A 15,363-nucleotide genomic window follows, 5' to 3' on the forward strand; every position below is an offset into this window, starting at 1 on the left:
AACGATAAGTTTAGTTTGGATAATTACAATTTTTATCTAATGAATTACAAACCGAACTTAGCTAAATATTTTAAATAATGATCGAATTGAAATTGAATGAAAACTTAACTAAACACCATGGTTCAAATTTTTTTTTTGAAAGGGTACATGTTTGAAATAATCCAGACTAAAATCTACTAAATCGAGCTAAAACCCACAAATAATAATAAATGATGTGCTTAGAAGCTAATATACATAATTGTGTATGATCTATTTCGGATTTGAGTATTTAGAACTCGAAGGCATCCGCTTTTGACAATTGTGTCAAGGCCTCATCAACTTAAAAAAAGAAGAAGTTATAAACTGGTCATTATACTATTCAAAAGTTTTCATTCAAGTCATTGGGTTGTTAAAATCATTGTTGTATGAAACATATTTGAATGTTACGGATCTATGAAACAAAATCCAAACGACTTTTTTCTTCAATTATCGACATTGATCATCAGATCAACTTGAATATAAAAGTATGTTTTTTTACTTGATAATTATTGATTCATCATACCAATTGTCAAATAGTTTCTTACTGGCCGTACATTTAAAGAAAACTTAAAAATTCAGTGACCTAAATAAAAATTTTCAAATAATGCAATAATTATTTTATAAATTTCTAAAATTGAATAGTAAAACGTAAACTTATTAATAATTTAGAAACATGAAATTTATCAAAAAATATTTTTTAATTTAAATCCAGCTAAAATAATTTATGAAGAACCCAATCATTCTTTTTTTTTTTTAAATATTTTTTTCTCACCAAAACCATAAATAAATTCGCATTTTTTCTCCTCATTTTTCCATTTCTAGACGTTACTTTCTCTCTGCACTTTCTTTCCCTCTCATTACTCTCTCTCCAAAAAAGCAAAAAAAAAAAAAAAGCTTTCAAATAGTTCTTTTTTTCTTGGTAGCATCAATGGGGATGATATATTTATGCAAATAAAATTATTTTTGTTGTTCAATAAAATCCCCTTTTTCTTTTATTGTATCTATAGCCTTTGATAATTGATCTCTTTAGATCCTTAAAATCATCTCTCAAATGCTTTCCACAACTTAAGCTATATATATATATATACCCTTTTTTTTCCCTTAGATCTGTTTCAAGCTTTCCCTTTGCTTTGCTTACGAGATTTTGAGCTTCAACTTGTATTTTTCTTATTGGTAAGTTTGTTTATAACTTTGATTTTTGTTATCAGCTGATTTGCATTTCGATTAATTTTTCTAATGGTTGAAAATTGAGAAAATTGAAGCTTCGTTGTAATGGGTTTTCTGTTTTAGTAAAGTTAGAAGTGATTTAGCTAATTTTTTCCCCTTTTGTTTTTTTGACATTTATTGATATTTAATTGAGCAACGCTAGATTTATTAATTTTTGACAATATTATTGACTTAAAGCTTGATTAATACTATGGATTATGGGTGAATTTGTAATCACTAGCAAAATATTCACTAAATCTCTTTTTGATTTTATTCTTGCTTTGTTTGCATATTATGTCTTTTTTTTTAAAAAAAAGGAAAAAAGAAAGAAAATTCCATAAACAATGCCGTATAGTTCTTGTCATAGTCTCGTTTTCATGATTAAAAAAAAAATTCTTTTTATCTTGAGAATAAGAATAATTGGCTTTCTTAATTTTCTGTCTTTTATCTTAGATTATTCCATATTATGATCGGATCTGTCATCTGACAGAACATTAAGATTCTTATAGCTACTAATGTAGTAATGTGAACAAAAGTTTTAGAATGTCTTGTTGGTTTTTTTTTTTTTTTTGGTGAAATTCAATAGCTAGATTAGTGGACTTTGCCTACTAAAAATATGGTAAAAAGCTAGTGAAAATCAAATTAGAAATATATATTTTTTGTGTTGCATGTTCTTCATTAAAGGATGAAGCAATTCTACTGTATAATCTTATATTCCTTGTTCATTTAAAGGTTTCATTTGATTGATTTATGTTTGTTTCTTGTTTCTTTTGCTTTTGCTATTTTTAATGGTCATTTTCCAGAGATATTTTATGTGCACATGTGGTTTAACGATCTTAGCAATTTCATCCTTGAATTTGATATGATAGGTTATTTATTCTTTGTTCATGAATTTGCAGCTAATCGAAGCATGTGCGTTGGTCCGGAGCATTCAAAATCTGGAGATATGAATCACTTAACTGTGAAAACTGAGGACTCTTTTTCTAGCTTACTTGAGCTTGCTTCTAATAATGATGTCGAGGGAATTAAGCAATCTATAGAGAAGGATGTTTCTTCGATCGATGAGGTTGGACTTTGGTATTGTCGTGAAAAAGGCTCAAACCGAATAGTTGCAAAGCATAGAACTCCATTAATGGTTGCTGCTACCTATGGCAGTGTTGATGTTGTTAAGCTTATATTGACTCACTCAGAGGCTGTCAACCTATCGTGTGGTACAGACAAAAGTACTGCCCTTCATTGTGCTGCCTCTAGCGGATCTCTTCATGCTATCGATGTTGCTAATCTACTTTTATCAGCTGGTGCTGATACAAATTCTTCTGATGCCAATGGCTGTCGACCTGCTGATGTTGTTGTAGTACATCCAAAGCTCCAAAGCATGAGAGCCGTTATGGAAGAACTTCTTTCGGGACATGTTTCTGATGACTCTTTTGGGAAGCAGAATTTACGGATATCCATTGATAACCCTACTTCTGGCTTGCCACCCCTTTCTTCGTCACCGGAGAATCGATCATCACCCTCTCCTTCGCACCTAGCATCTTCGCCAACGGCTTCGAAGTTTGTTGATATACCTGTTAACTCTACAACAGAGAGGAAAGAGTACCCTGTTGATCCATCTCTCCCTGATATCAAGAACAGTGTTTACGCAGCTGATGAGTTCCGCATGTTTTCATTCAAGATCCGTCCTTGTTCGAGAGCATACTCTCATGATTGGACGGAGTGTCCATTTGTTCATCCAGGAGAGAATGCACGGAGAAGGGACCCACGCAAGTACCACTACAGCTGTGTGCCATGCCCTGATTTCAGAAAAGGGGCTTGTAGACGAGGTGATATGTGTGAATATGCTCATGGAGTTTTTGAATGTTGGCTACATCCAGCACAATACCGCACTCGGATGTGCAAGGATGGCACAAGTTGTGATAGGCGGGTATGCTTTTTCGCCCACACTGCTGAGGAACTCCGCCCACTGTATGTCTCGACTGGCTCAGCCGTTCCCTCTCCACGCTCATCTGCATCCACTGCTAGTGTCATGGACATGGCTGCTGTTATGAGCCTTTTACCTGGTTCACCCTCATCAGTATCTGCCTTATCCCCTTCACCATTCAATCAGCCTATGTCTCCATCTGCTAATGGCCTTTCACACTCATCTGCAGCGTGGCCCCAACCAAATGTTCCAACACTTCACCTCCCTGGAAGCAGCTTTCAATCAAGTCGCTTGAGATCCTCCCTTAGTGCCCGAGATATCCCACGCGAGGGCTTCGACATGTGGCCTGATTTTGATGCTCATGAACAGATTCTAAATGATTTAACCTGTGTTTCCCAGTGTCATAACAGTCCAGTATCTGTGAGTCGCTCTTGTCGATCCAAAACATTAACTCCTTCAAACCTTGAAGAGCTATTTTCTGCGGAGATCTCTTCATCTCCTATATATACTGATCAGTCAGCTGCTTCTGCGATATTTTCCCCTACCCATAAATCAGCTGTCCTTAATCAGTTTCAACAGCAACAGAGCAAGTTATCTCCAATCAATACAAGTGTTTTTGCACCCAGAAATGTTGAACACCCACTGTTGCAGGCTTCATTCGGTGTTGGGTCTCCTGGAAGAATGTCACCCAGAAGTAATGAGCCAATCTCCCCCATGGCTGCTCGCTTGTCCGCACATGTTCAGCTTGAGAAGCAACGACAACAGCAGCTAAGCTGTCTTAGCTCTAGGGAGCTTGGATCTCCTGTGAATTCTCCTTGGTCCAAGTGGGGTTCGCCTAATGGAAAGTTGAACTGGTCAGTTAGTGCAGACGAACTGGGTCAATTACGAAAATCATCATACGAGCTTCTTAACAGTAGCGAGGGGCCCGACTTATCTTGGGTCCAGTCTCTTGTAAAGGAATCCCCACCTGAGATGATGAAAGAGAAGCTGGTAGCTCCTGCTCCACATGGTGCATCATCTGGTAACATTTCCAATGATTCCAATTCCCAGATCAATTCTGTGGATCATTCCGTTTTAGGAGCTTGGATCGAGCAAATGCAGCTTGATCAGCTTGTAGTGTAGAGAAACAGATTTCTGAAGGTACATATTTTGTTGGTCTTTCGAGAAAGATAACAACAGGAAGTTGACTCATGGTGAAAGCAGATAAAACCAATCGTGGCAGAAAGATTAGAATGGGAATTTAATTCTATAAATTCTTTTTAATCATTTTATTGTTTCAGCTGCAGCAGAGTTCCAGCAAAAAGGATGTAGGAAAGCCTCTACTCTGGGTAATATTAAGCACTGAACGCGTCTGCGGTTTAAGGTTTTGTAACATTTTGTTGTCTTCATATTACTTTCAATATTTTCCTTAGATCAGTGAAAAGAAAACTGTGATGCATTTTATGAGATCATGTTAAGCTAATGTGTTTCCTTCTGAATGGTGTAAAACCTGGTTTTTAAGTTATTATTTCAATATCTTTATTTTTTTGTCCTATGCATATGGTTTGTTATGCTCTACTTTTCAACTTTCTCTTTTGCTTTTGTTTTCTTTTGCCTTGGTTCTCCTTAACGGATGATGACTTTGATTCATGTGATCTATAATTCATGATTGGGGAAAATCTGGGGTGTGGTACTGGTCCCCTCTTGGAGGTCGTTGCTCATACTCTTCATTTTTCTTGAAGTATCTGTATTTGATATTCCTATCTAAGATACGGGTATAGGGATATAACATTCAAGGATACTTTCGAACTTAGAAAAGGTTAATCATAGTCATGTCGGGTACATAGTCGTATTTGATGCTTATATTCAATCCGAGTAACATGGGTTCGGTATTGTGGTTGGTGGAAAAGGAAGTAATGTGGATCCAACTTTCAAAAGATGATAATGATGGGGGAGGGTGGCCTCTTTGTTTAGGGGAAGTGGGATGATGGTACCCATCTATGATGCCGACCACTCACACCATTATAAAAGTATGTGGGGTGGTCTTTAATGGAGTTTAGACAAGAAATGGCATTGTAAGTGATTCGCTCGGACAGGGGCCTTTTGCCTTTAATGGTCAATTGGGAATTTAAGGTTTATTAGTTTGGTTCAAAGCATCACCAAATGTCCTTTTTATTTTCTTTATTTATTATATTTTTAGTCTTTGACTTTTGGTATTGAGTTTGGATTAAATTTAGAATTGAATAAGGTCGGATTCTCAAACTATCATCAAATGTTTTTCTTTTGGTCTTTGATATCCAATATCTAAGGTTTCGATTAAATCTGAAATTGAGTCGAATCGGATATCATTTTAGGATAAATTCTTTTAACATTTTATATTTATTTATGAGATTAAAATTCAAAACCTTATTTAGAAAATTTTGAGTTTGACACTTTACTCAACATTTGATGTGCATCAAAATTCATATGTGAGGACCCCCAACATAAATGAAAGGGTCCTCTTATAGGGATCAAAAGCATCCAATACATATATGATTGCTAGTATGATAACCAAGCTTTACTATTTTAATCATTGGCTCATTTACTATAGTATTTGTTTCGGTTCTAACATTTATTATAGGGTTTAATTAAGTAAATATGCCGATTTTAAAATGAAATGATGATTTTAGGTTTTTTTTCTTAAATTTTGGGAAATTAGGTTGTTTTTGAAGAGAGATATCGAAAACGCGTTTTGGAAAAACGCTTTCTACAAAATGTATTTTCTTTTGATACATTAGCTCCTCTAATTAGATGGTCAAATTAAAGTGATTTTATCCTTGAATTTTAAGTTTGATTCTTCCTTTAAGCACAATTGGATTTTTTATTATAGAGTTTAATTAGGTAAATATATTGATTTTAAAACAAAATGAGGGTTTTAGGCCTTCCCCGAAATTTAAGAAAATAGATCATTTTTGAAGAGAAATCGAAAACGCATATTGAGAAAGTGCTTTTGAAAACACTTTCCACAAAATATATTATTTTAATTTTAATTCATCTTTTAATTAATAACTCTTTTATTTATAAAATTAAATAATAAATATGTAATTATATAATAAAATATATTATATATATCATTATGTTAAAATATTTTTAATTAATAACTCCTTTATTTATTTGTATAAATAAATTAATAATTATATAATTGAAATATATATTTGATATTTATCATTATTTTAATATATTTTATTTTTGAAAAATCAATTAATTTTTTATATATTTTCTTTATATATAATTTTATATGTGAAATATTTATTTTCAATTCATACCATGAGTGTAGTAAATTATAGTATTATATATTTTTATACGTGTATTTAAAATAATTATTTAAAATATTTCAAGTATAAAAATATTAGAAATATCATACCCACATTGTAGGTGAAGAAAATAAAATTATATATAAAGAAAAATATATCAAAAAATTGTTGATGTTTTAAAAATAAAATATATTTAAAATAATGATAAATATAAAACATATATTTATTATATAATTATTAATTTATTTATATAAATAAAGGAGTTATTAATTAAAATATTTTTAACATAATGATATAATAAAATATATATTTTTATTATATAATTACATATTTATTATTTTATTTATATAAATAAAAGAGTTATTAATTAAAAAGATGAATTAAAAAATATTTATTTAAAAATAAAAAACTTGAAACAACATGAAATAAAAAGAATACAAAATGTTCTTAGAAAAGAAATTAAACTTAAAACTTAATGATGAAATCACTATTATTTGACAATCTAACCAAAGATGTATTAAAAAAACACGTTTTGTAAAAATATTTTCAAAAAGTCCTTTTCCTAAGACGCTTTTTGATTTATCTCTCCAAAAACATTTTATTATCCTAAATTTAAAGAAAAACTGTATAAAACACTCATTATATTTTAAAATCGACATATAAACCTTTATTATAGTATAACATTTTATATCCTTAGAATATATATATATATATATTTAGAAGTAAATTTTGGATGTGGTCTAATTAAAATTTTTAAAATTTTGTGAAATTAATGAGAATTTTAAAAAATTAATTAAATTTTTAAAAAATTAAAATTTATAATGAAACATTTTAAAATTTCAAAAGTATAAAATATTTCAAAAATTTTGAAAGGGAAGGTCCCAACCTATAAATAAGATTATAATGCGCTTTACCATACTTGAACCCATATCTCCTTATATTAACAATAATTTTATAGCAATTAACTAAGACTTAATCAACAAATATATATATATATATATATATATATATATATATATATATATATATGAATATTTAAACAGTCGCAACTCTTTATAAACAACTACAGAAAAACAACTATTAATAATTAAAAATATTACATATTAATTGTTGTGCATAAAACTGTTACAAGACATCTGCAATATTTTTGGGGGTAACTAAGAAAAAAAGGGGCTAAGGAACAAACCATGCCTGGGCAATCAAACACCTAACAAGAGCATTAATATGCTTTCACTTACACAAAGCTGAAATTTCATTAAAACAACAATAACTTCCATTATTTTTTCTTCATTTTCTCTGCTTCTTGAGGTTACAAATTACAATGGAGTCCTTAGGAAGCGCCATGGTCCTGTACCAGTCACGATCCTGAAAGTATAACACCATTTTTCATGTTACTTGTTTGATGCATAAATGTTGTTCAACAACATTCATAAAATGATCATACCATGATATGGATAATGGATGGTTATATATATGTGTGTGCATATATAATAGGGAGTAAGAAGGGTGTTGTTTTTACCTCCAAATACCAGCAAAGGCACGCAGAGCCATGTAAATGGTTAATGCAACCCAGATTCCTATAAAACCATTGCTTTTGGAGAGAAGGAATATTGATGCAATGCTTGCTCCACCTACCAGTATCTGAAGAAAGAACAAATCGATCAGCATATGTATATTGTGGAGCGATTTCTGACTCCTTTGAGAGAAGTTTGCAAGGTGCCATTCATTGGGAGCGATTACTGGGTCAGTATAATCTCTCGACTTTGATAAGAACTCGAGTGTCTGAAAAGACAGATTCATAGATCAAAAGCACCTTGTTGGATGTCTGAACAGACAAACCATGTTCTATTTTGCATGGTCTGACTCGAACCCACATTCTAAAACTTATATGCTATCTTTGGGTGAGCACCTAGCTCAAGTGGTAGCATGCTCACTCAAAAGATACCCTATAAGTTTATGGCATGGATTTGAGTCAGGCTATGTGCAATTGTGTATGGTTGACTTATTTAGACATTCAATGAGGTGTTCCCACTTTATGAATTTATTGTCCTCTCTAGCACTTAAGCTTATATCGGAGTTGAAAGACAATCTTTATTGAGAATAATACTGACCCGTTACGGCGGCCATCCCACATATGACACTCCAGTCTTAACAAACTTCTCCTAACAGAGTTGCAACTTATATATATATATATATATATCTGGAGGAGGTGCACTGCAAGCTTGTTAGACTATTACCATGGAGTAAGCTGTGTAAGCAAAGTCAGATGATCCAAAGTTAACGCCATCACAAACGAAAGCTAACGAGTTGATTGGTTGTGTACTTGCTACAAACTGATAGGCAGAGACAAATTCAGATAAGACCATACATACATACATACATGAAGAATTAAAACATACCACTACTCCTATGCTGATAAGGCGCAAAACAGCAGCATCTTTGGAGAAGATCCCTGACCCAAAGTGTAAACCAACTCCAACCACAACAGCTAGCCCCATTCCCATCACAAAACTCATCTGCAAATCCATTAAAAAAGTGAAATTGAGATCATGCATGCATGTCATTATAATAATAAAAAACACGTCCACAAGGGAATTGCTTAGCTGCTTCATCAAGTTTCACTATTTTTCCTTTTAGCAGTACCTGCAATACCCGAACTGCCACTGCTGTCACCTTCTTATAGTCCTTCTCAGCAAATGCACACGCAAGAATTGCCTAAAATGTGAACGTTTCAGATACATAAATCAATGTGTTAAGTTTGTTTAGTTACTCGGACTCGTATTAAAACATGCAGATGTGGGTATTTAGAGGACCCTTTGAAGGTTATATCTTCGTATTCATGTCTGCACATTCATCCAACACTTGTACTTCAAGAAAAATAAATAAACCGAAGATTTTACCTGTCCAGCAACAGCTAAACCATCCGCAAGCAAAGATGATGTGAGCCAAACTTGTAAGCAGATTTGAAACGCAGCCATTGGTGTTGGACCAAGCCTAGCAGCCATTGATGCTGACAATGTCACACAAAATGTGACGGCTATAACTCTTCCCATTAACATAACGCCTGTGAAAGTTTCCATTATCAGTATTATTAAACCAAAGCCAACAAGGTAATAATTGCACCAATGAATACCATTTTTAAGAAATCTTCCAAATTGGAGGTCCTTGATACGAAAAGGTAAAAGCTCCACTTGTTTCACCAATTGGCATAAAAGGATCAGTGTAATCAAATACCTGCATGCAACAGTCATTATAGCCATTAGAGTTTCAATATGCAGCCAGTTACCGTACTGCAAATAAGAGAGCAAAGAAAATTTACTCACTGAGAAAGAACATGTGCTATGGCTGCACCACTAACACCTAGTCTTAACACAAAAATAAATATTGGGTCCAATATGATATTTGTTACATCTCCTGCAACTGTTGTTGTAACCACAAAAAGAATAAAGGGTTAAGGTAAAACTATGGTAATATATTATAGGCAATTACTAATAATTTAACCTTGTGCATACCAGTAGCATATAAAGGTGTTTTGGTATCCTTAAAACCTCGGAAAATCCCTTGCATGGCCAAAGAAAGAAGAACTGCAGGAGCTCCCATGGATCTCAATGTCAAGTACTTTAGTGCAGGTTTCATCATAGGGGAATTCTGTTCAATAAATTTGGACTCGTTTAGTATATATAATATAACAGGCAACTAATGCAAACAGTATGGTGACAGTGGGAGTAAACTTACAGGTTTGACACCCATAACAAGCAGGAGAATTTTGGCACCGAAAACCAGGAACAGGGTTTGTAGCAGACCGAGCACTAAACCAAAAACCATTGCAGTCGATGCCGATGGGATATGTCTTTTCCCTTTTTTAACTTCACTGGTAACATCATCTCCACATGGCGGCTGCTTACATGTTATTTTGCCTGAAACTTTTTCCAAGTCTTGGGGAGTAATGATCTGCTCCTTGTTGCCGCCGTCATTTTCAGGATGGTCGGATTTTGGGGCATGAATGGTGGTATCTGCAAGAGTTTGTTCTTGAGCAACAAATGAAGTTGTGATGCTAACAAGAGGGTAAATGGTGATCCTCGCAGCTTGGTTGAATATGGCGATGGAAACCCCTACAGCAGCTAGCTCCACCGCTCCTGCACACATGACCAACATGACTCATACATACATACATACATACATACATACATACATACATACATACATGTATAATGAATGAGAGAGATGAGAGCAGACCTATACGGCCAATGAAAGCGGTGTCGATGAGAGAAGCAATGGGATCAGCAGCTAAGGCCAAGGCTGCTGGGAATGCCATCCTTAATATCTCCATCCCGATTGAATCAGTTTTCAAAACAAGCCTAAAATGTATAACAATAATTGTGAACCAAAATTAGCAGAATAATTGATTGAGTAACAACCGGAAATACGTTAGTTCGAGCATCATGAAATTATTAGTAGGCATTATATTAAAAACAACATACTAAAGCATGTTTAAAGTAAATGTATAGGACCACTCATTTTTAATAATATTTTTTATTTAATATTTAATATTTTACATTCTTTCTTTTAGTAACATTTTTAAATATAGATAATTTGTTTTCATATTTACATTAGCAATAATATTAAAAATATTAAAAAATATTTAAAAAAATGACAGTCTTTAAGGTTGCTTGTAAAATAAAAAAAGTACACTTTCAGATATCAAATACTAACTCTTTACATTATAGTATTATATATGAAAAATAATTAGTATATTGCTAGTGAAATTGATAAGTGTCCTATAAAGATATGATATAATATTAAAAAAATATTTAAAAAAGAGGACACATGTCATTTTTTAAATATTGTTTGTGGAATAAAAAAAAGGTATATTGCTCAGATACCAAATATATTTGTTTTTCATATGATATAAATTACATATTTATAATAATAAAAGAAATATAATTTTATTGAGAAACAATTATGTCGAGTTATTCAAGTACAATATTTAAATGTGAACATGGACAAAGCTAGAAATTTTGTTGAGGGAGGCCGAGGTAAGATTATAAAATTTGGGGAGCCAAAGGTAAAGATTTTGTACTAAAAATTAAAAAAAAAAACTAAATTAAATCTTTTAATTTAGTTTAGAGAGGGAGCTACAAAATAATTTTATATTGAGCCAGGGGCTATTTTGTCCGCTTTGGCTAACATTTTTATCGAAATCCTTATACATAATGGACAGACTTTCAAGTTTGAACAAAGTGTAAAGTACAACAACATCTATATTGATCTAATTTTGGTTAAGATGTAACACTTTCACTTTAATTTAACATAATCGGTTTCACAACATGACACTAAATCAAAGATGTGAAACATTTTTATTGTTACTTAATTACATGATTAATGATATTCGAAAATTTAATTAATCATTTTTAATGAATAATAAATTTTACGTATCAACCGAATGGCAACAATTAATTTTTTTTTGAAAAAAAAAATAACAAACCATCAAATTATAGCATATAGTTAGTGAAGATTACCTTGCATCTTTGAAGAGAACAAAAATTGGCATTCCCCAAAGGGTGAAGTAGTTGGTTTCAAGTGGCTGCTCAGCCATTGATTATTCACTGCCAATAAAGCTCTTAATACAAGGCTTTTGTCACAAACTGAAAAGAAGCTTGTAAATGCAATGCCACTGCCCAAACACCTCACTTCATGCACATATATATACACATACGCATACACATATAATATGTATATATGTATCCAATCAATAAAAATATTTTTAAAAAACAAAATAAAGCATGCCAATGTGGCTGAGAAATTAATTGAGAATATATTATAGGGAAATCAAGAGCTGAATCATGAACATCGCCACCAGAAAATTGATGGTGACAATCTAGTGTTCCTCCTTCACTAAATAAATAACTCATGAAATTTTGGGTTAATATCTTATTTGGTATCTGAGTTTAGTTTCAATGCTTAATTAAGTACTTAAGTCAAGTAATACTATATGACACGATAAATACTCCACACATGTCCTTTAATAAAAAACTATAAGTACTTAATTAGAATAAAAGAAACTTAAGTGTAAACTTGAACACCGAAACTAACCTCAAGTGTTTAACAAAAAAATCTTTCAAATATCAAATCGAAGAAACTCGAGTTAATCGCGTATTATTTTTACACATTTTAGGTAAACTACAAAAAGAAAATTTCTTAACCTTGATTTAATTTCTTTTGTTTTGTCATTAATGGTCATATAATCAATTTTGATTACCTGTCACATTCCCAATCACTGTAAGAAAGCTCTTCCTGTACATTGCTCTAGATAGACTTGACAAGCAAATTGATATCATCACCTTATGAGGGTATTCTTGCGATGTTGAAAACGTGGGTGACCTAAGTTGAACAATGAGATATTGTTCAAAGACCACCCATGAACCTACTAGTACTTTTGTATAATTATATTCATCTTAAAATTTTGCTAAATAATAATAATTCTCAATATTCATGAGTTAGATTGACATTCTTAACTTTTACAGTACACAAAATTCGTTAAGCGAAACATTAAATCTAATTCTCCTCCCAAGCAATTTAATAACAATAGCCCAGAACATACTTTTTTCCATCAATGCATGGAACCTCTTAGAAAGAAAAAAAAAGGTCGAATGGATTCCATCAACAACCTTAGTGTTAAGGTCTACATCACTTTTAAAAGCTCATTGATTTTTACTTGGTAGATGTTTTTTCAGTTCAACAGGACTAAGTCACTACCAATTATAAAAATGGATACACGATTAGTTTGTTCACGTAGTTCGGAAACTTCCTACATTTACGGGATCTTATGTAGAGAGTAATCTGTTATATAATTAACAAGTACAGGTTACGATTTAAATTTAATTCACTCATTAAATTGTAACCCCGCTCTTATATTTCGAACTAGATCACTCTCCCTCCAAAACTTTCCTCCCTAAAAGCTTAGGTGTGAACTAATATACACAATTCAGATTACTTATAGTTTTGCACTCATAAAAATAATTCCTAATTGAACAAATTAATTGCTCTCACTCTCGTACTTCTAACCTAAACAAGCCATATGATATAGAAGCATAATGGCTTGTTCAATTACAGTCAATATCAATCTCTAATTCCACTAAAATAGCAACTTAAAAAAGTCTTCAATAATAAGTATATTTGGCAAAAATCTTGTCATCAAACTCCTTAAAGTTCAAATCTTTTACTTAAGGGTAGTTGGATTTTATTGAGCCACTAAAAGTCTTCAAAAAGATCAACAATTAAATGTTAAAAGTAGATTTGGTCAAAACATGCCAATCAAATTCGCCAGCTTTTCCTTAAGGTATAAATGGCATTTATAACTAGCACTAACACCCTTCTTGTAAATCAAAGTCATCCTCGTTGAGATTAGCCCTAACACCCATCAATTTGTCCTTAAACTAGACTCGGTTTTACCGACCATCACCATGTTGCCAACATCCGATAAATCTTCCTCTCAACGATGCACCTTTTCAGTCTCCCACCTCTTGTCGGTGTTAGCAAACACCAGTAGAAAATTGTATTTTTTTACCCTTTAAAATTTATAAAATTATAAATTAGTAATAATAAAATTACACTTTAACTCCCTAAAATGATAAAATTTTAATTTAATCCTTTAAAAGTTATAAAATTATTAGCTAATACAGTGATAAAATTTCATTCAAAATTTATAACTTAATTCCGATCCTTTTAAACAAATTTCTAACTTCACCCCTATAAAAGAGAATCGATTTTCCAAACAAACTTCAATCTCTTTTCTCAAAAATATTTTATTATAGATTCACAATCTCCAAATTACTCTAATAACAATTATTCTAATTCAAACTATTATTCAAGCATGAATCAAATGTACCTCACCCTAATAAATCATAATGCTAATAGAAACTCTTCTCTCTACTTATACTATTTGGTTTGTTGTTTTTGCTCCATGAATCTTCCTTTCGTTTCATTATAAGTTTTGATCATATCTGTTTTTTTTTAAATATGTAAAAATACTCATAGCCCATCTCCAACCTATAAATAGGAGAATAATGTGTTTCAACACACTCGAACCCACATCCTCCTACATTAACAACAATACTCATATCAATTGAGTTAAAACTCAATCGATAATCTCAAAAATGAACTAAAATAATATATAAACATTTCATTTGGAGCCGTGCAATATTGGACATGCTTTAAACCACAATTTATATATGTAATATAATAATAAAATTTATTTGTTGACCTGTGAATAAACCTGTGGGCTATATAATAAAGAATTATAATCCGAATTAAAGGTGCAGATAAATAAACAAGGAAAAGGCTGACAAGCGTACAAATGAAGGGAGGTTTGCTCTCATAATCAATTTCAAAATTAGTATGATTCATGCCCAGTTAATTTTTGTGATTCATGTCGTTAATAATAATTATAATTTTGTCTTTTCTTCATATATGGAGCTGCATGCAGAGCGCAATTGTCTATTATACATCCCTAGTTATTTATTTCAATTTAAGTGGGGAATATTCAGAACTAGCTGCTCAGCTCTTGGCTATTTGGGACCAATGTGATTCGAGATTCATTTTTACTGACATAAAAATAAAGTAATTTTATATATTTTTTAGAATATTTTATACGATTAATATTTAATAATCTAATTGTAGTAGTTTATGTTTGTGGTTGGAATTTGAGTAAGAGGGAGAAAGTATTGGAGATGTGCGGTTCAACTCGTTTGATAAGAGGCGAAGAGCTGTCGTTCAGGGTGATTAAAGAAGGAGAAGAAAGAACAAGGTGAGTGGTCTTGGAGGAATCTCTTCACTGCCCAGTTACTTCGGGTTTTATGGGTGGTGCTGTGTGTTTAGCTTCTTTTTTTTTTTTCCCACGCTATAGTATCTAATTTTATTTCTACCATTATTTTTACACTAACCGCA

General features: G+C 32.0%; 2 protein-coding genes across 3 annotated transcripts; one reads left to right on the top strand and one right to left on the bottom strand.

Moving 5' to 3' along the window:
* The first annotated feature begins 828 nt into the window (after positions 1-828).
* Positions 829-4,683, top strand: LOC108470229 (zinc finger CCCH domain-containing protein 30-like). 2 transcript variants are annotated; one of them, XM_017771511.2, is made up of 2 exons: positions 829-1,191; positions 2,124-4,683. In XM_017771511.2, exon 2 carries the CDS (start codon positions 2,135-2,137, stop codon positions 4,265-4,267), a length of 2,133 nt encoding a protein of 710 aa, XP_017627000.1. In that variant the 5' UTR covers positions 829-1,191; positions 2,124-2,134; the 3' UTR covers positions 4,268-4,683. The 2 variants fall into 2 exon arrangements, with proteins under 2 accessions (XP_017627000.1, XP_052887340.1); XM_053031380.1 differs by lacking the exon at positions 829-1,191 and adding an exon at positions 1,700-1,843.
* A 2,786-nt stretch (positions 4,684-7,469) lies between these two features.
* Positions 7,470-11,968, bottom strand: LOC108468568 (protein DETOXIFICATION 43-like). Its single transcript, XM_017769451.2, has 12 exons — positions 11,937-11,968; positions 10,654-10,775; positions 10,153-10,553; positions 9,930-10,065; positions 9,741-9,837; positions 9,551-9,651; positions 9,318-9,481; positions 9,061-9,132; positions 8,817-8,933; positions 8,655-8,750; positions 7,937-8,058; positions 7,470-7,782 (listed from the first exon to the last, which is right to left on the bottom strand). The coding sequence occupies exons 1-12, from the start codon at positions 11,966-11,968 to the stop codon at positions 7,734-7,736; spliced, it is 1,509 nt and encodes a 502-aa protein (XP_017624940.2). The 3' UTR covers positions 7,470-7,733.
* Between the last annotated feature and the right edge of the window lie 3,395 nt (positions 11,969-15,363).

The sequence above is a fragment of the Gossypium arboreum genome, chromosome 8, assembly GCF_025698485.1.
Source record: "Gossypium arboreum isolate Shixiya-1 chromosome 8, ASM2569848v2, whole genome shotgun sequence".
Classification (NCBI taxonomy): domain Eukaryota; kingdom Viridiplantae; phylum Streptophyta; class Magnoliopsida; order Malvales; family Malvaceae; genus Gossypium; species Gossypium arboreum.